Source organism: Hippopotamus amphibius, chromosome 8, assembly GCF_030028045.1.
Source record: "Hippopotamus amphibius kiboko isolate mHipAmp2 chromosome 8, mHipAmp2.hap2, whole genome shotgun sequence".
Classification (NCBI taxonomy): domain Eukaryota; kingdom Metazoa; phylum Chordata; class Mammalia; order Artiodactyla; family Hippopotamidae; genus Hippopotamus; species Hippopotamus amphibius.
The window spans coordinates 112,978,358-112,997,871 of record NC_080193.1 but is presented as its reverse complement, the minus strand read 5'-3'; the positions used below and the strand labels follow the sequence as shown (position 1 = coordinate 112,997,871).

At 38.3% G+C, this 19,514-nt stretch overlaps 1 protein-coding gene across 3 annotated transcripts in view; it reads right to left on the bottom strand.

Moving 5' to 3' along the window:
• HIBCH (3-hydroxyisobutyryl-CoA hydrolase) overlaps positions 1-19,514 on the bottom strand; it is a 91,809-nt gene that overhangs the window by 20,471 nt on the left and 51,824 nt on the right. For all 3 annotated transcript variants that reach the window (XM_057744506.1, XM_057744505.1, XM_057744507.1), the window contains 5 exons: positions 19,354-19,432; positions 8,752-8,897; positions 6,136-6,222; positions 1,828-1,886; positions 1,045-1,126 (listed from right to left, as the gene is read on the bottom strand). In XM_057744506.1, the coding sequence (XP_057600489.1) occupies positions 1,045-1,126; positions 1,828-1,886; positions 6,136-6,222; positions 8,752-8,897; positions 19,354-19,432 (453 nt within the window). The remainder of the gene's footprint in view (positions 1-1,044; positions 1,127-1,827; positions 1,887-6,135; positions 6,223-8,751; positions 8,898-19,353; positions 19,433-19,514) is intronic.

Sequence of the window (19,514 nt, the reverse complement as noted above, 5' to 3'; positions counted from 1 at the left end):
GGAATGCTGGTTTCTCTATCACTGAAAACAAGAGAACCAACTTTCAAGTCAGAATCCTTGAAATATAAAATGATTATCTACATTTATGCAAACATTCCTCAAACTTGTTAATAGCAACATTACTTTTGTGAGTTAGGGAAATATATGGCTGGTCTACTTACTCTAATTTATGCCTATACTTGAAAGCTAATAGAATTCCAATACTAAGTAAGCTCCTAAGAGACAAATTAACATTCTCTCAAGAATGAGGAAATGTTTTCATCTTCACAGGTAAGATTTAGCTTAAATTTTTTGTCCGTAAGTTACCTAACGACTGAAATGCTATAACTATATCTATAAATTGAAAAATACCATCAGAAAAAGAAAAGCCACCTTTTCTTTCCTTTGTTTAGAAGTCTAAAATACCCCAAGTTTCACAATCACATGATAGTTCCACGAATGTCAGTATCCAATGTGTACTCATTTACACAAAAAGAGCTTTTCTTCTGCTGTTACCAGTTGAGCCATGCTGAAGAAAGATCAAAGTGGACCTAATACTGTGAAACACTGCTTAGGACGCAGCCATGGCTGTAGATGGAGCCTCTTGTTAGTGTAAAAAAGGATCACTTTCTTATTAAACCTACTGCTAAAAAGACCGTATACTGATGTGTTGCATGTTAAATAGAACTTACAGATTAACGTCACAATTGCAATATATTAAAGGTGACTGTTCTCCATCAATCCAACCCTTCTAATAAAAACATCCCTGAACACAATAGTCCAACACAAGGAGGACTACTGGAGATAAAGCATGCTTATGAAGTCCTTCTCTGCTACAGTCAAAGGACCTAAACACAGCTTAGCTTTGCTGCCAATACCCAGCAGGTAGAAAAGGCATTTGGGTTTAGGTAAAGGTTTTGTGGAACTACTTTCTGGAGCTCAACTAAATTCAGAAAAAAAACTGTGCAGTGGGCTATGTCACCACCATGGAGCTTTGACACCCTTTAGAGGCTTCCCTATCACAATAATTCACCACTCTCAGGGAAGAAACAATCTATATATTACCTTCAACTGCTCTAGGGCAAAAGATGAACCGTCTTGCTGTAAATTTTCAATAATCTGTTCCACAGTGTTGGCTGAGAACCAACTATTAAAAAAAAAAAAGGAAACATGATTTCAACAATGTGCAAGCAATTTCTTCTTTCCATGACAGCAATGAATCTAAACACAGGCTTCCCCTAAACCCTATTTCAATAATGAAAAAATTTCAAACCTATATTACAGGATGATGAGATAGAACCCTGTTTCTCTGGGTGTTTGCAGTCTACCTTCACTAACACAAAATGGAGCCTAAATTTTCTCTTTTGCTTTCTTGCATCTGTTACATGTAAGTATTTAAATGTCTCAACTGAAAAACTGATGCTTCTAAAATGTAATGACAGTTGCCTTATTTTCCAATAGTTTTCCTCCTCTTGTGTTTAAGTCAGTCTCTCAAATCACAAAATCTTTTGCTGATCAGCTTGATAACACCTTCAGAGAAGATGACTTTACAAAGATAAAAGATAAGTTAATTCAATTATTTTCTAGCCTCTGTTCCCCACTGAAGGAAAAAAAAATGTTTTGCACTAAAATGAATCAGCATGATAGATTACTTAAATGTAATGAATTTATTTCCCCTGAAGGAGTGGGCAGGAAGCTACTTTCAAAAGTAAGTGAAAAAATAAAAACACTACATTATCTGATCTCAGAATTCGGTGCATGATCAAACAAAGCACAATTACAATGTTAGTAAATTCAATTTAATATAGTCTTTCCAAAGGAACAGATATAATTGACTTCTCTAAGTACCTGTTTATTTTGTCCATATGTTCCTCAAGTACAAAAGGCTTGTCTTGATCAATCTCGGACTGTTTGAAAAGAAAAATCTTTAATTAATTTGAAGTAACTCAAATCTTTTAAAAATCCTTAAAATTTTCATATTTAATGACATATTTTGTGGCAGATTATAACTTTCAGTCAAATTACATCCAGTCTCATAAATAACTACCACTGTAAGTTCAAAATTCAGACACTATGTATTATTCCAGACTAGCTCTTAAAACTATCAATGGCAAAAAATGTTCTTGTATTTTTATTTGCATGCCATTGTATATGATTATGTTATCATTAAAGTGTGTCAATGAATTTAAGGATTGCAAGGGACCTGAGAAGTCATCCTGCCCCAATTTCTGTCTGATATAGAAATTCCTACCACATCCCTGATATCCCTGCAGCACTGACCTCCTGGAGGGGGGAAAAAAATACTACCTCAGAAAAGAACTCATAAGTGCTTGAACAACTATAATTAGGATTTTAAAAAAAAAATTCTGGACCAAAAATCAGCCTTCTCATGTTTATAGTTCTAGTTAATCCCTCTGAGTTAATTTTTTGTCTTATAGTGCACTTGTGAGTCCCCACACAATCTAGATCCTTCTTATGTACAAATTCCAGTTTATCAAGGTCGTTCTGAAAGTGTGGTACATGTACCTTAGCTGCAGGTGTGGCTGAATCATAGCAAAGTACAAGGCTCCACACACCCTTGTTTTGGATACAATGCTTTAAATAACAGGACTAATTCTGGGTTAGTTTTGAGGCAGTCCTATTATGTTGTGATTTACACTGGGCAGTTAAAACTTTTTTTTAAACTGGTACCACTGTAGGCGACATTTCTCCCATCCGTACTTATGAATTTGGTATCTTGGACTGAAATCCAATTATCTCTATTGTGATACTGTGATATAAAATAAAATATACATATGTGGTCTTTGCCCATATATTTGGCTTTTTGTTCCAGGTTCACAGCTCCCCCAAACCCATGGAAATCCCTAAGCAGAGCATCTTTTGTTATAGTATTTGGTCTTTTGTCCTCAGTTCCTGAAATAAAGGTGAAATGGGTGTCTTTTGTTATTCACAACATGCCTCTTTCAATCACACCTTTGTTTATGTCACTGAGGTGACTATAGGAAAGCCCCTAAGGAGGGGGGAGCTGGTTGCCAGGGAACCAACAAAGGGAACTTTCAGTCCCATTCCCCACTATCTAACCCCACACCTCCCCCCCTCCACCTCCAGTGAGGGGAAAAGGGCTGGAGACTGAGTTCGATCACCAATAGTCAATGATTTAATCAATCATGCCTATGTAATGAAGCCTCCATAAAAACTGCAAAGGATGGGGTTTGGAGAGCTTCTAGGTTGATGAACATGCAGGGAGTGGTTCACCCCAGCTTCATGGGGACAGAAGCTCCTGGGCTTGAGGCCCTTCTGGACCTCACCCTACGTATGCATCTCTTCATTGAGCTGTGCATTCGTATCCTTCACTGTATCCTTTATAATAAACCGATAAATGTTAAGTGTTTCCCTGAGATCTGTGAGTCATTCTAGCAAATTATCAAACCCAAGGAGGGGGTCATGACAACCCCAACTTATTGCCACTCAGTGAAAAGTACAGGCGCAACCTAGGATTTGCAACTGGTGTCTAAAGTAGGGTCTGTCTTGTGGGACTGGGCCCATAAGCTGTGGGATCTGATGCTAACCTCAGGTAGACAGTGTCAGCATTGAAATGAATCATAAGACACACAGCTAGTGTTGGAGAACTGCCTGATGTGTGGAAACCAAAAGGTCTGGTATCAGAAGTGTTGTGAGTGTGGTAGTAGTGAGAGAGCAAAGGAAAACACATGGAGTGTTTCCCCATACATCCATCAAATTTCACATTTTTACTATTAAACATATCACTCTGAACTTACGTGGTTTTTTTCACCCACACGTTTACCTAATTTAACGTATTTTCTTAGTTTCAAATCAATTCAATCAAAACGCCATCAACATTCTCATCCAAATCACTGAGAAAAATACTGAATAAGACAAGGCCAAGATGACTTTACTTACTGACTAATATCTACACATTTAACAGAACTCTTTGGTAAGGCCTTTCAACCCCCATATACTATAATCCACCCCACATTTACCCACCTTGACAATATAAGAAACTATCAAATGCGTTGACAAAATCTGATGAAACCCTCACATGCTCTGTGTTCATATTCATAGCACTAAATACTCAGAGCCTGTGAATCTGTACTCATGTTCTTCAGTTCTGAGTAGTCTGGGGGGCGGGGAGGGGCACTATTTCTCTTTTTCCTCTACGCTGTTACAAATTCCTAAAAGTTAGATGTTGGACCTCCTGGAATAATGCCTAATTTTCCTTTCCCTTCATTTCCCATTTTATCATCCTCTTAAGAGTTTTCCTCATCCATCAATTTTAATCTAATCTGTTGCGGGTTTTTCTCCCCCTTTCACTGTCATATTTAAAATTTTTTTTTTTAACTTTTTTTTGATGTGGACCATTTCTAAAGTCTTTATTGAATTTGTTAAAATACTGCTTCTGTTTTATGTTTTGGTTTTTCAGCCACAAGGCATCTAGGATCTTAGGCACCCACCAGGGATCGAACCCGCACCTCCCCTGTGCTGGAAGGTGAAGTCTCAACCATTGGACCACCAGGGAAGTCCCTAAATTTCTTTTTATTCTTTAACTATTTCTCTTTATAACATCTGTTCCTATTTCACAGATTTAATACTTTCCTCTTATCTGAAGATAAAAAAACAACCAAACCTTTAATTAAGTTTCCTTCTCCTTGCATTGTCTACTTCCTTCAGATACCTTTTTTATTTCAGACAATCTCTGGTTTGTAATGCCTGGCAATCCTTGCTTTTCTATGTGAAGCACTAAAATTAGGAAGGTTTGTATGCAATGTCAATTGCAATTATAGGACTATCAATTGCCTGATGCATTATGAGATGAGCAGGCAAGGGCCTGGATGTTTCTTTCATTACAGGGGTCCTCGAATGTCAGTAGCTACAGGTTTTCTTTTTCTTCTAATGAACTACTTGAAAGTGGGATAGTGCAATGGACTAAATGTTTGTGTCCCCACAAAATTCATGTTGAAACCCTAATCCCAATGTGATGGTATCTGGGGGTGAGGCCTTTGGGAGGTAATTAAGTCAAGAGGATGGAATTAGTGCCCTTATCAGCAGAGACCTGAGAAAGTTCACTTTCTCTCTGCTGTGTGAGGATATAGCAGGAAGGCATCCACCTGCAAAACAGGAACAGGGCCCTCACCAGGAACCTAATCAGCTGGCAACTTGATCTTGTACTTTCCAACCTCCAGAACTGAGAGAAATTTCTGTTGTTTAAGCCATCAAGTCTACAGTATCTTTGTTATGGCTGCCCAAATTTACATAGATGGTATGTTAAGAGTGCTGGAAACCAACTAGGAAAAGAGGCCAGAGTTCTTCCCATTTAATATGTTCTGCCTCTTTTCAGTAGAGCACCTCACCCACACCTACCCCTGCCCCTGCCCTTAGCCAGCAAGGCCTGTCAGAGGGACTGGTACCCTACAAAGAGTCTACAGCAAGGACTGGCTTACTTCTTATTGGCTTCCTCTACTGAAGGATAAGATTTCAGTGTTCTCAGGTCTAAAGCAGTTGCCCTCATTCTTCCACTTTCAAGCTTCCAAAATTCTGACACCTCATGCTTGCCACTGTCTCCTCTCCTGTTCCTTTTCTCTTTGTGGATTTCTGCCTTTTTAAAATTCATTTATTATAATTTTAGTGGGGTTTCATGAGGGAGCATGTGTTCAATCTATCATGTTTAACTAGAAGTCATATAGCATTTTTATAGATTTCTTGGCTCTTAAAAGAATATTTAAGTTAGACAACATAAGGAATTAAAAGAAAATACTGCAATGTACTTTATTATTATACTTAGATACATACCAGAGTTTCACTTTAGCAGCTCCACAAATAGCATCAATATTGAACCTCCATTACAGAAATGTCAGTGTGCTGTAAAAAGCCCTTATAAGGGCCAATCACAAGGCTATGCACTGAAATTCACCAGCAATGAGAAAACAAGCTATGTAGGTTCATGTAAAGAAGTCATCTTCTCAGATGGCCATCCTAACAACTGTGAAGCACTGATACTCCCATCAAGCTTTAAAGTATATAAATCTCAGTACATTTTATTTATATCCAAAAACTATAATATTCACCAACTGCTAATTTCTCAGTTACTTCCCCTTTCCCATGAATTAAAATCTGAGGTTAGAATATTGATAAGATTACCTTTGCATGGTAAGTTCCTAAGACATCTGCAATATTTTCTTTTGAAGGAGACTTCAGGGCTAACAAATCTTCTTCTAACATGCCCAACTACAGGGGGGAGAAACGGAAAACATTTAACACCCCACGGCAACACAGAAATTTTTTTTTTTTTAGAAATCTTATATTCTTTTTTAAAAATCCTTGTCTTAAAATTATGATGCTTCTCTCAACTAAGTCAATGAAGGCAATTTTCACTGAAGTTGAAGGCACACATTCCCACAAAGCAAATGCTGCCTTACAAAGAATGGATGAAGATGAAAGAAACTGAAGAGGAGAAATGGAGACATTCATCTTTGTTTCCCTCTGGCTAATGAACATTTGAAATGTGGTGTTGCAACCAAAGATCCGTATTATAAATTTTATTTTAATTAATTTTAACTAAAATTGCCACATGTGACTAATAGCTACTACAGTCAATGCACAGCTCTATAATATAGCCAACTTAACTCCTGTATGGCTGTTAACATAACTGACACCATCTTGGGCCCCTACAGTTCCTCCTTCCTCCTTCCACTGACCCTACCCAGGACTGTACTGTGCATGCAGTAAATTACCTCTCTGTCATTAAAGGGCTTTGTAGTTAACAGACATTGTTTAATAATCATTAGGACTAGGTGGCCTCCATGCTCTGTTAGTCCCCAAAGATGAAGACTCTTGCTGATGTGTTCCCGGTGCCCAAGAGACTAGTAACCCATTGATAAATCCTGGTTTAGGAATGCATGTCCTGTTTCCAAGCACATACCCCCATACCCAAAGGTCAATTATAAAACCACCCCAATGGCCCCTCAACGGTACAGAGTGCAGCTGCAAATGCTGCCAGATCACCATCCACCCAATGCCACCCTGAGAGTAAGTCACCCTATAATAAAATGATCCACTCATTACATGGAGCCACCTGCCTCATTTTGGAGGGTCTCAAGATACCTTCTCAGTTCAGTGAGTACTTTTTGTTCCCTCCGTCCTCCAACAGCTCTCCACCTATATCCCTCACATACCTATTCCTACGCTCAGCCTGTTTCTAAAACATAGCTAACACTTTCCTAACCCTATGGGTTTGCTCATTAAAGTTTCCTCTAACCAGAAAAACTTCTCCTGACAATACTTATTTAAAGGCCCAGCTGAACTGCAACCTCTATGAGAAAACTTCCAGTCCTTTCTTATAAGTAAGCTCTTCCTCTTTCCAATTTGTTGAATCCTTTCTTTGTATTCTGTTTGTACACTTACCATCCTTTCTCTGTCAGATGACACAGATTTTTTTTTTTTATATTTCGTACCCACTTCTAGCCCCATCTCCACTCACTTCTGTTATCCGCTACAGGCCCTATAAATGGTAGTCTATGCACTGCAGGTATTACTGGGCAATCTGACAAAGACAGGAAGGGGTTGTGGATCTGCTCCCTGCGCCCCCATCCTAAACCAAATTCCACTATAATCAAGGGTGTCCCTCCAGAGTAGATAACGGAGTGCCCATGTTTGCTTCCTGTTACAGCTCAAAGGAAGAATGAGACAGCCACCTACTCAACGTGACTGAGGATCCCCGTGAAGATCTGAAAAAGCGAAAGATCCGAAAATTCAGGCAAATGTGATGGAAGGCCCTCACAACAGTGTAAGGGGACAACTTTCAACTCTGCATACATCATATATTTTAATAACATTCCTTCCCCTATCCAATAACCACTCCCCGCTCCAAGATCAGAAATCCATGGGTTTCCCGGGAAACTGACTTTACCCCGCAGTTCCAGGGATGGAGCACATTAGCTACAATAGATTAGTCAGTGTATTCCACCCACCCATATGGTTCAGGGGTTATACAGGCCAGTCCAATCAGACTGAGATAAGCTAGCTGAAGCAGAATAAATCCCAAATCTCTTTCTGGGAATTCCAAGGCAAAACCACCTTAAACTGGGCTTTATGTTATATTAACACAATGAGTTTCAACTGCTATGACAAAACTGCTGTACTCACTTTGGAGATGGGAAAACTGGGGCTAAAGAGGCTAAATTCAAGCTAGGATTTAAAACCAGGTTATCCACATGCATATCCTTTACCACTATGCTATCCTGGGCTAAGAAAACTGACCATGCTGTTTTAAAAAAAAAAAAAATTTTAAGACAAAGATAAGTAATATGTATCCCTTACAACAGATACCCTTTAGAAGAGGTTTTAAGACCGTATTTTAGAAACTTTTAAATGCTCTAGGGAAACAGAGAACCTTTCAAAAATATCTTTATAAAAGCCTATCTTCATATATATAAATTCAGATTTTTATATGTAGACTTTCTTAAAATATTACTTTTTTTTTTTTTTCACACAGACTGTAATTATTCATTAAAAGATAGTCACTGAAGGTGCCAGGCAAAACAGCCCTGGATCCAGATATAATTATCTCTACTTCACATATGAGGAAACAGAGGATTGGCGAGCTTAAGCACATTCCCCAAGGTCACACAGCTTTAAGTGCAGATGCAGCGTTCAGACCCATGTCTACCAAAAACCTGTAATCTCAACCATTCACACTGCTCCCCATGCAGTATGATTTATTCCAACAACACAAAATAAAACCATCCAAGTAATTACCTTTTCATAATCTACAAAGTGTGTAGCAATTCCTGCTGCGTACACATCTCTTCCTTTCAGCCTGAATCCTGTCAATGCAAGGAAGTACCCAAGTTTTCCTTGAAGTCGTGTCAAGAAATAACCTCCACCCACATCGGGGAATAGCCCTGTAATTAAAACCAAAACGAGATAATGATTCAAATGAAAGGGATAAACACAGATCTCTTTACTTGAGATCAGAGAGCTATTTTTCTCTGGAGTCTGAATCTATATTAAAAATATTATTACCATACCACAGTACTACAATGTAATCAATATCACAAAAAACTTGCTATAAACTGTGCTAACTTAATTGGGGTATTTTTCAAATTTTTCATGTTTCATTTCTGTAGAAGTCAATAAAGGACTTATGGTGCAATGTTTTGTACATAACTACTTGATAAATACTACCTAAATTTCTCATCTCTACTACTACTTTTTAAGAATCTCCAATGTAGGTAAAGACTGAAAAAACATTTTCTTTCCAAATGATTAACACAGGAAAAAATATATGTAATCTAAAGCTATTATGTGATAAATCATCATTTAATCAATCTCCAAAAAGTCAATTATCTAATAGTCAAGATACTTAAAGTGATGTGATAACCATTAGTCCTACTAAATGAAAAAGTTTATACCTAATTAAATCACTCGCACTTACTCTTTTCTTAACCATGAGTATTTGTTAAATTCCCTTATTCTCTCTACTGGCAACAACTAAAAATAGCATGTATGAAATTACCAGGGTGAGTCAAAAATTATCTGCACTCTGGCCGCAGAATTTATAGAAGTTTTAACATAACTGGAGTGCGTATAATTTTTGACTCACCCTCGTACTTGCCAGTAGACTACTTTTTGGTGTTTAAGAGCTCCTTAAACACCAAAGAGCTCCTTGTGACCCTCTAGGTTTATAATCTCCCTATCCATTTGAAAACTGCTTCAATTATTTAAGTTGAGATAAAAATACAATCATTCAAATTCTTTCCAGTTCTACTTGTCAAAAAGTTCCTATACTTGAAAGAATCAGTGGCATGCTACTGTAAATAGAAATCTCTCTTAGCATCTCAAACAAGATAGGTCTAAAGTTGAATTCACAGCCCCTGCCCCCTGCAATCATCTCCCTCCAGTATCACCCACCCCAATAAAGGGTACAACCATCCAGACTAAAACCTTCTCCTGTACCACCCCCTTAACCCTCCATCAATGACTATTGCTTCCCTCCATCTGTTGCTTCCTCCTTAAACAGTTCTCTACACAACAGCCAGAGTTATCTTTTTAATAACAAATTTTTTTTAATGTTCTTGTCTGATTGAACTCTTTTTTAAAATTATTTTAATAACACAAATCTTGATCAGACTCTTGCATTCTACTGTCTAAAACTCTTCTATGACTGCCTATTTCTCTTAGATTAAAACTAACACCTTTACCAGTCTTCAAGGCCCCTGACCACTTTTTAAATTACATCTCTTACTACTCCCTCACTATACGCCAGCCACTTTGGTCATCTTTCTGTTCCTCAATGTTCATTCCTACCTGCCCCTGAACCTCAGGAGCACCCTGCCCAAGCAAAACACCTCTACCCTGAAACACTTCTGTCTGTTCCAGGGCACCACATTCTCCCTTTTCACCCCTTGCCTCAATGGCTGCTTCTTTCCAGTTCCCCTGGCTGGCTCTACTTCACTTGCTGGACCTGTACATGCTGCTATGCCTAGGCCTCATCTTAGGCTATCTCTCCCCACTACACACGCACTTCTTTAGCTCTTACAGCTTTAGTTAACATCTATATGCTGATTAGTCCCTCTTTGGACTGAACTGTGTCCCAAATTGTGTCCCAAAATTCTTAAGCTTAAGTCCTAACCTCACAATGCGACAATTTGGAGAAAGAGCCTCTAAAGACGTAATTAAGGTTAAATGAGGTTACAAGAGTGGAAGCCTTATTTAATAGGACTGGTGTCCTTATAAGAAGAGGAAGACACCAAGGGCACACAAAGAGGAAAGGCCATGTAAGGATACAGAGAGAAGGCAGCTGTCTACAAGCCAAGGAGAGGGGCCCTGGGTGAAACCAAACCTGCCAATACCTTGATGTTGCACTTCCAGCCTCCAGAACTGAGAGAAATAAATGTTGTCTAAGCTACCCGGTCTTGATATGTTGTTATAGCAGCCCTAGCAGACCAATATCGTCCCAAATCTGTCTATCTAGTTATGGCTTTTCCCCTTGAATACGAACTCTAAGATCTACATTCCAGATTTAACCACACAGATAATAAGCATCCCAGATATAACACGGCAAAAACACAACTCTTGATTCCCATGCCTACAACCACACTGTTTCCCTAATCAGCCTCATTCATCTAGTACCACTAGCTAAACATCTTGGAGTTATTTCTGATTCACTACATCAGCAAGCAAGTTAACCTGAAAACGTTTTCCAAACCTATCCACTCTATAGCTCCATATTACTCCAAACATAAAATTCTCTCTAAACCTGTGCTACCCAATAGAAATTTTCTATGATGATGAAAATATTCTATAATCTATATTGCCACTAACCAGATGTGGCCATTAAACACTTGAAATGTGGCTGATGCAACTGAGGAACTAAATTTATTTAAATTTAATTAATTTATATTAAATAGCCATATGTGGTTAGTGGTTACAGTGTTAGACAGCAGAGGTCTAGATTAATGCAATGACCTCCTAACAAGCCTCTCTGCTATTATTCTTGCACTCCTACAAGCCATTACCCTTAAAGCAGCCAGAGTGATGGTATTAAAATGTAAACCAGACCATGCCACTCCCTGCTTTAAACTCTCCCACAGTTTCCCATAATATGTAGGTTTAAATCTGAAGTCTTCACCAGAGGTCCCTGTGCACTGTTGAAGACCACAATATATCACTCCTACCCTTGAGTCAGACAGTTGATTCTATTTGGTTCCTTGAACAGGTAAAGCTTTATTCTGTCTTTAGACTAACTTTTCTTAATGCCACAGTATTTTGTTCTAAGATATTAATATAGCTGCTTCCTTCTTGTCAGTCAAATCTCAGCTTAAAGGACATCTCCTTGGAGAACCTCTTTAACTATCTAATCTAAACTAGCCATCCAGGAGAATTAGACTTTGGATCCAAAGAAGGAGTAAGCGGGACCAAATTTACTCTACTTGAAATAAGTACAGAAAAACAAATGCAATATAAGAAATAACAGTTCTCAACATACTGAACCATTAGGCAATAAAGGAACGTGATCTCTGAATATCTGAAAACAAGTAAGGTAAACCCTACAAAAGCCCAGCTTAATGCCTCGAGAGAATGTCCAGACCCAGAAGAGCCCTTGATTTGAGGGGAATGAAGTTAAAAATCGAGGAGACCAAGGCAGACAGAATTCCCAGAACAGATTACCAGAGAGGAGAGAGCTGCACAGAGAGAAAACACTGGAGAGCTGCAGAGTATCTCCCTTAAGTCCTCAGCTTGGTATTGATCGACACATGTGTATGAAGAAACTGCCTGAGATTACGAAAAGAACCACAAGAAGGATTATAGAGAACAGTATTGGGAACCTACACAGGGCTGAGATTAGTTCCTGTTCTCACCAATCAGACTATGAAAACTCAGGATTCATGGGGCACTGAGCAGAATACAAAGAAGGGTCTCCCTTCAGTGGTAAGAAATAATTAGCCGTAGCCTGAGCACTGCTTCAATCCTGCATTAAAAAAAAAAAAAAGAGGTTGACATATATACACTACCAAATGTAAAATAGATGCCTAGTGGGAAGCTGCTGCATAACACAGGGAGATCAACTTGATGACTAGTGATGACCTAGAGGGGTGAGAAACTGGAGGGTGGGAGGGAGGCTCAAGAGGGAGCGGATGTGGGGATATATGTATAAATACAGCTGATTCACTTTGTTGTACAGTAGAAACTGGCACAACGTTGTAAAGCAATTATATTCCAATAAAGATCTGAAGAAAAAATAAACATTATCAAGCAATAAAATAAAATAAAACTTTTAAGACTTGAAAGGAACAAACTGTTTCCAAGTAACTTAACCTCATCCCAGAAGCAAGCTCAAGAATATTTATAACAATACAGATCTTCTTTAACTTACACTGCAGTTACATCGTGATAATCCATCATAAATTGAAAATATTGTAAGTCAAAAATGCAGTTAATATATCTAACTTACCAAACATCATGAGCCTACCTTAAACATGCTCAGAACACTTACATTAGCTTACAGTTGGACAAAATCATCTAACCACAAGGACTATTTTATAATAAAGTGTTGAATATCTCATATAATTTATTGAATATTATGCTGAAAGTGAAACACAAAATGGTTCTAAGTATCAGTTATTTATCCTCATGAATGTAGCTGCCTGGATGGTATGGCTACCAGATATGGCCAGCCAAGGAAAAGGTCAAAATTCAAAATTCAAAGTACAGTTTCTACTACATGTATATTGCTTTTGCACCACTGTAAAAATCATAAGTCAGATCACCATAAGTTGAGAACCATCTAGACAAAAATATCTAGCACTCAACAAAGTAAAGCTTACAATGACTTGTGGGAAGACATTCAGGAGCCTTCCTGAAACCTTGAAAATGTTAAAGTATGTGGGCCGAGCGATGGGATTCAGAATGTCCTGCTTGAGCGGTGGAGGAGCTGAGGGTGCGGGGCGTGGAGACTAATATCACCCTGTTGGGCCCTGAGGGATGGCTGGTTAGCCAAAGACGGGTAAGATTCCTCAGAGGAGGAACAACCTAAGAAAGGCACAGCCGCAGAGGGGCCAACAGGGGTGGTGCATAGAGCCTTCCTTATATCACCCTGTTTGGCCCTGGAGGATGACTGGTTAGCCAGAGACAGGTAAGATTCCTCAAGGGAGGAACAACCTAAGACAGGCACAGTCGCAGAGGGGCCAACAGGGGTGGGGCACAGACCCCTAATATCTGAGAGAGGTCTCCTGCCCCCAGGGCTGTTTTGCTCTCCACGCCCAGCTCAGATCCACACCTGCTCAAATCAGACCCAGGAGGCAAAGATAATTGCCCCAGTCACGTGAGGCCTTTGATTGTTTATGGGATTAACCTGGGAGTGTTAGCCAAGAAACCAATAAAAGCAACCTGGGATGAGTCAGGAAGGCTCCTGATCCTAGAAGTCTTGAGTCCCCCGGTCCCATCTTTCTCTTCAGTCTGTGTCTGTGTTTTCTTCAAGCTTGCGGCACCCGTCACTCACCTCGAGTCGCCGAGCTGGTCTCGGCAATGACTAGAATCCAATAAAAAATTACCAGGCATCTAAAAAAAGCAGGAAGATGCTACCCATAATGACATCATAAAACAATCAATCAAAACTGACTCAGAACTGACAGAAACGTAAGAATTAGAAAACAAGCACATCGAGATAGGATTAAGATGGTGGAGTAGGAGGATGTGCGCTCACTCCCTCTTGCAAGAGCACCGGAATTACAACTGAATGCTGAACAACCATCGACAGAAAGACACTGGAACTCGCCAAAAAAAAGACACCCCACATCCAGAGGCAAAGGAGAAGCCACAATGAGACGGTAGGAGGGGTACAATCGCGTTAGAATCAAATCCCATAAATGCTGGGTGGGTGACTCACAAACTGGAGAACAGTTATACTGCAGAAGTCCACCCACTAAAGTGAGGGTTCTGAGCCCCACATCAGGCTTCCCAACCTGGGAGTCCAGCAATGGGAAGAGGAATCCCCAGAGGATCAGACCCTGAAAGCCAGCGGGATTTGATTGCAGGACCTCCACAGGACTGGGGGAAACAGAGACTCCACTCTTGGAGGGCACACAAAAATATGTGCTCACCAGGACCCAGGGGGAAGGAGCAGTGACCCCATAGGAGACTGAACCAGACCTACCTGCTGGTGTTGCAGGGTTGCCTGCAGAGGTGGGGGGCAGCTGTGGCTCACTGAGGAGGCAGGGGCACTGGCAGCAGGGGTTTTGGGAAGTGCTTATTGGTGTGAGCCCTCCCAGAGTCCACCATTAGCCCCACCAAAGAGCCTGTGGGCTCCAGCGCTAGGTGGCCTCAGGCCAAACAACCAACAAGGTGTGAACATAGCCCTACCCATTAGCAGACAAGCAGATTAAAGTTTTACTGAGCTCCGCCCACCCAGCCCTACCCACCATCAGTCCCTCCCATCAGGAAGCACACAGGAGGCTCCCAGATAGCTTCCTCCACAAGAGGGCAGACAGCAGTATCAAGCAATATCAGCAGTATTTTGTCTTGTGGAACTGAAAACCACAACCATAAAAAGAGAAAATGAAAAAGCAGAGGACTTTGTACCAGATGAAGGGACAGGATAAAAACACAGAAAAACAACTAAATGAACAGGAGATAGGCACCCTTCCAGAAAAAGAATTCAGAATAATGATAGTGAAGATGATCCAGGACTTTGAAAAAAGATGCTGCAAAGATCAAAAAGTTTACCAAAGACCTAGAAGAATTAAAGAACAAACAGAGATATGCAACACAATAACTGAAATGAAAGATACACTAGAAGGAACCAATAGCAGATTAACTGAGGCAGAAGGGCAAATAAGTGACCTGGAAGACAGAATGGTGATAATCACAGATGCAGAAAAGAATAAAGAAAAAAGAATGAAAAGAACTGAAGACAGCCTAAGAGACCTTTGGGACAATGTTAAACGCACCAACATTCGCATTATAGGGGGTCCCAGAAGGAGAAGAGAGAGAGAAAGGACCTGAGAAAATACTGGAAGAGATTATAGTTGAAAACTTCCCTAACATGGGAAAGGAAATAGCTACCCAAGTCCAGGAAGTGCAGAGAGTCCCAGGCAGGATAAATCCAAGGAGAAACACGTCAAGACATATAGTAGTCAAGCTGACAAAAATTAAAGACAGAGAAATGTTATTAAAAGCAACAAGGGAAAAACAACAAATAACATACAAGGGAACTCCCATAAGGGTAACAGCTGATTTCTCAGCAGAAACTCTGCAAGCCAGAAGGGAGTGGCATGATATATTTCAAGTGATGAAAGGGAAGAACCTACAACCAAGAATAATCTACCCAGCAAGGATCTCATTCAGATTCGATGGAGAAATCAAAAGCTTTACAGACAAGCAACAGCTGAGAGAATTCAGCACCACCAAACCAGCCCTACAACAAATGCTAAAGGAACTTCTCTAAGCGGGAAACATAAGAGAAGAGAAGGACCTACAAAAACAAAAACAATTAAGAACGTGGTAATAGGAATATACATATCGATAATCACCTTGAATGTAAATGGACTAAATGCACCAAACAGAAGACACAGACGGGCTGAATGGATACAAAAACAAGACCCATAGATATGCTGTCTCCAAGAGACCCACTTCAGACCTAGGGACACATACAGATGGAAAGTGAGGGGATGGAAAAAGATATTCTATGCAAATGAAAATCAAAAGAAAGCTGGAGTGGCAATACTCATATCAGATAAAATAGACTTTAAAATAAAAAATGTTATAAGAGACAAGAAAGGATATTACATAAAGATCAAGGGATCCATCCAAGAAGAGGAGATAACAATTATAAATATATATGAACCCAATATAGGAGCACCTCAATACATAAGGCAAATGCTAACAACCATGAAAGAGGAAATGCAAGGCAGAAATAGAGACACAGGTGTAGAGAGCAAACACATGGACACCAAGTGGGGAAAGCTGGGAGGGTTGGGGGGGAATGAATTGGGAGATTGGGATACCAAAGTGTACACTCTAAATATATGCTGTTTATTGTCTGTTAAAAAAAGAAAAAGAAAACAAGCACATCAACACAGTTATAATAAACATATACTGTATCTTCAAAAAGTTAAATAAAAACAACTAAGATAGTTTTTTAAAAAGACCCAAATGATACTACTATAGATGAAAACTAAGATGAATGTATAAGCTAAAAAATACCTGAATGGGATTAAGGGCAGCTTCAACTTTGCAAAAGAAAGGATTAATGAACTTGAAAACACAGGAATAGCAAGTATCTAAAATGAAAAGAAGAAAATATAAAAAAATGAACAATGGATGAGTGAGCCTAATAAAAGTTTAAATGGAGTTCCTGAAAAGAAAATGGGAGGACAGAAAAATATTTGAAGAAATAACATCAAAATTTCCAAATCTGACAAAAACTATAAACCTAACTAGCCCAGTAAACACAGGCATAAGAAACAAAGAAAATTACACAATGATGCATCCTAGTCAAGTGATCAAGGCACACTAAAACAAGTGATCAGTAGAAAAATCTTAAGAGCAGCCAAAGAAAGTAAAAAGAAGACACTTACTTACAGAGGAACCAAGATAAAGATAAGAGCAGATTTCTCATGGAAAACAACATAAATGAGAAGATGGTGTAGCAAAATCTTTAAAGTACTGACATTTAAACATCAGAACAGAATTCTATACCCGGGTCTCATATCACTGACCTCAGGTTTAACCTTAGGAGATTAGAGAAAGGAGATAAAACTTAAAGTAAGTAAAAGGAAGTAATAAATATCAGAGCAGAAATCAATAAAACAGAAAATAAATAAAACCAAAAAATGTTTTTTGAGGTCAATAAAATTAATAAACCCCTAATTAGATTGATCAGAAAAAAAAAAGACACAAATTACTAATATCAAGAATGAGATAGCCAGATATTACTATAGATTCTACAGATACTAAAGATAATAAGGAAATGAACTTTATGCTAATAAATGGACAAACTCCTTAAAAGACCCAAATTAATCAAGCTTGTGCAAGAAGAAATAGGTAACTTGAATAGCCTACATCTATTAAAGATTTTGAATTTGTAGTTAAAAACCTTCCCACAAAGAAAACTCTTAAGCCTAAATGGCTTCACAGGTGAATTCTACCAAATATAGGGAAAAAAAGAAAAAGAAAAAAGAAAAACAAGAACCAAGTCTACACAAACTCTTCCAGAAATGAAGCCAGTATTACCCTGATACCAAAATGAAGCAAGGATGTTACCAGAAGATTACACTGATATTGCTCATGAACATAGGTGCAAAAATTCCAAGTAAAATTTCAATGTATCAAACCCAACAAGATATAAAAAGTAGAAAACATCGTACTAGGGTGAGATTTATCCCAGCAATGCAGGGTTAGTTTAATGTTGAAAAACCAATCAAAGTAATTCACCATTAACAAACTAAAAAAGGCAAACCAATGATCATCTGAACAGATAAAGAAAAAAACAATAAAATCCAAAATCCATTCCTTATAAAACCAAGGAACAGAAGGAAAGTTCCTCATTCTGATAAAGGGATCTATGAAAAACCTATACCTAACATCATACTTAATTGGTGAAGGAATGAATGTTTTCCCCCTAAGATGCAGAACAAGGCAAGAAGGCCCACTCTCAACAAATCTGTTCAGCATTGTATTGGAGGTTCTACCCAGTGATATAAGGCAAGAAAAAATAAAAATAAGAAGCATCCAGATGGGAAAGAAAAAAGTAAAGCAGACTTTATTTGTAAACAACATATCTATTTAGAAAATCCAATTAAATCTACCAAAAAATCTACTAAAACTAATAAGTGAGTTTATCAAGTTTGCAGGATACAAAGTACAAAAATCAATTATATTTCTATTTATTGATAACTAACAATCAGAACTAGGTTTTTTAAATATCACTTATAATATCACTGAACAATATGAAATTCTTAAGGAATATATCTGACAAAGGATGTATAAGAAACTGAAAACTACAAAACTTGGCTTAGAGAAATTAAAGAAGGCCTAAATAAATGGAAAGATATACCTTGCTCACAGGTCTGAAGACTCAGTATTGTTAAGATGTCAATTCTCCCTAAATTGATAGATCCTAAACAATCTAAATAAAAACTCTAACAGGTTTTTTTGCTGAAACCTACAAAATCACTCTAAAACTCATATAGAAGTACAAAGTATCTGTACAGCCAAAACAACTTTGGAGAAAAAAAAAAAAAGAACAAAATTAGGATTATCATTACTTGATTAAGACTTACTATAAAGCAACAGTAATCAAGACAGTGTGGCACTGGCACCAAGATCAGCACATACAAAGGTGCAAAGGCAATCAGTGCAGAAATAGTAGCTTTTTCCAAAAAATGATGTGGAAATGATTTTATATCCCTATGCAAAATAATAAACTGATCTACAGCTTTGATCCATACCTCACACCACATACAGAAGTTAATTCAAAATGGAGCACAGATCTGAACACAAGAATATTTCCCCTAATAATCTTTTATCTAAAATGAAATACATGTACAGCAGAAATTAACACAACATTGTAAATCAACTATACTTCAATAAAAATAAATAAATGAAATCGACTACAGTGTGCTAGTGTCTCCAGTTAAGTATGTGTGCCTTTGTGTTTTCAGATATAAGTATGAGCTAATATAAACTTTCAGGTATCTTCCTACCATAATTTCTTTTTAAAAGTTCTTTCATTGCTGTAGCTCACACAAGATTCCATCAATTCCTTCAACAACAGTGTAATCTGAAATGTATCAAAAGATGATAATTCTAAAAGTAATTATTAAAAATTTGGTGGGTGTTTGTTTTGTTTTGTTTTACCTATTGCTGTTTCTGGCATTGCAAAAACAGACTTTTCGGTAGCCACTCGGAATTGTCCATGAACTGAGAGACCAACTCCCTAGGGAAAAGGAAAAAAATTGTTTAAAAATACTGTGGGGGTGAAAAAAACAAACAACAACAAAAAAAACTCACACATTCAC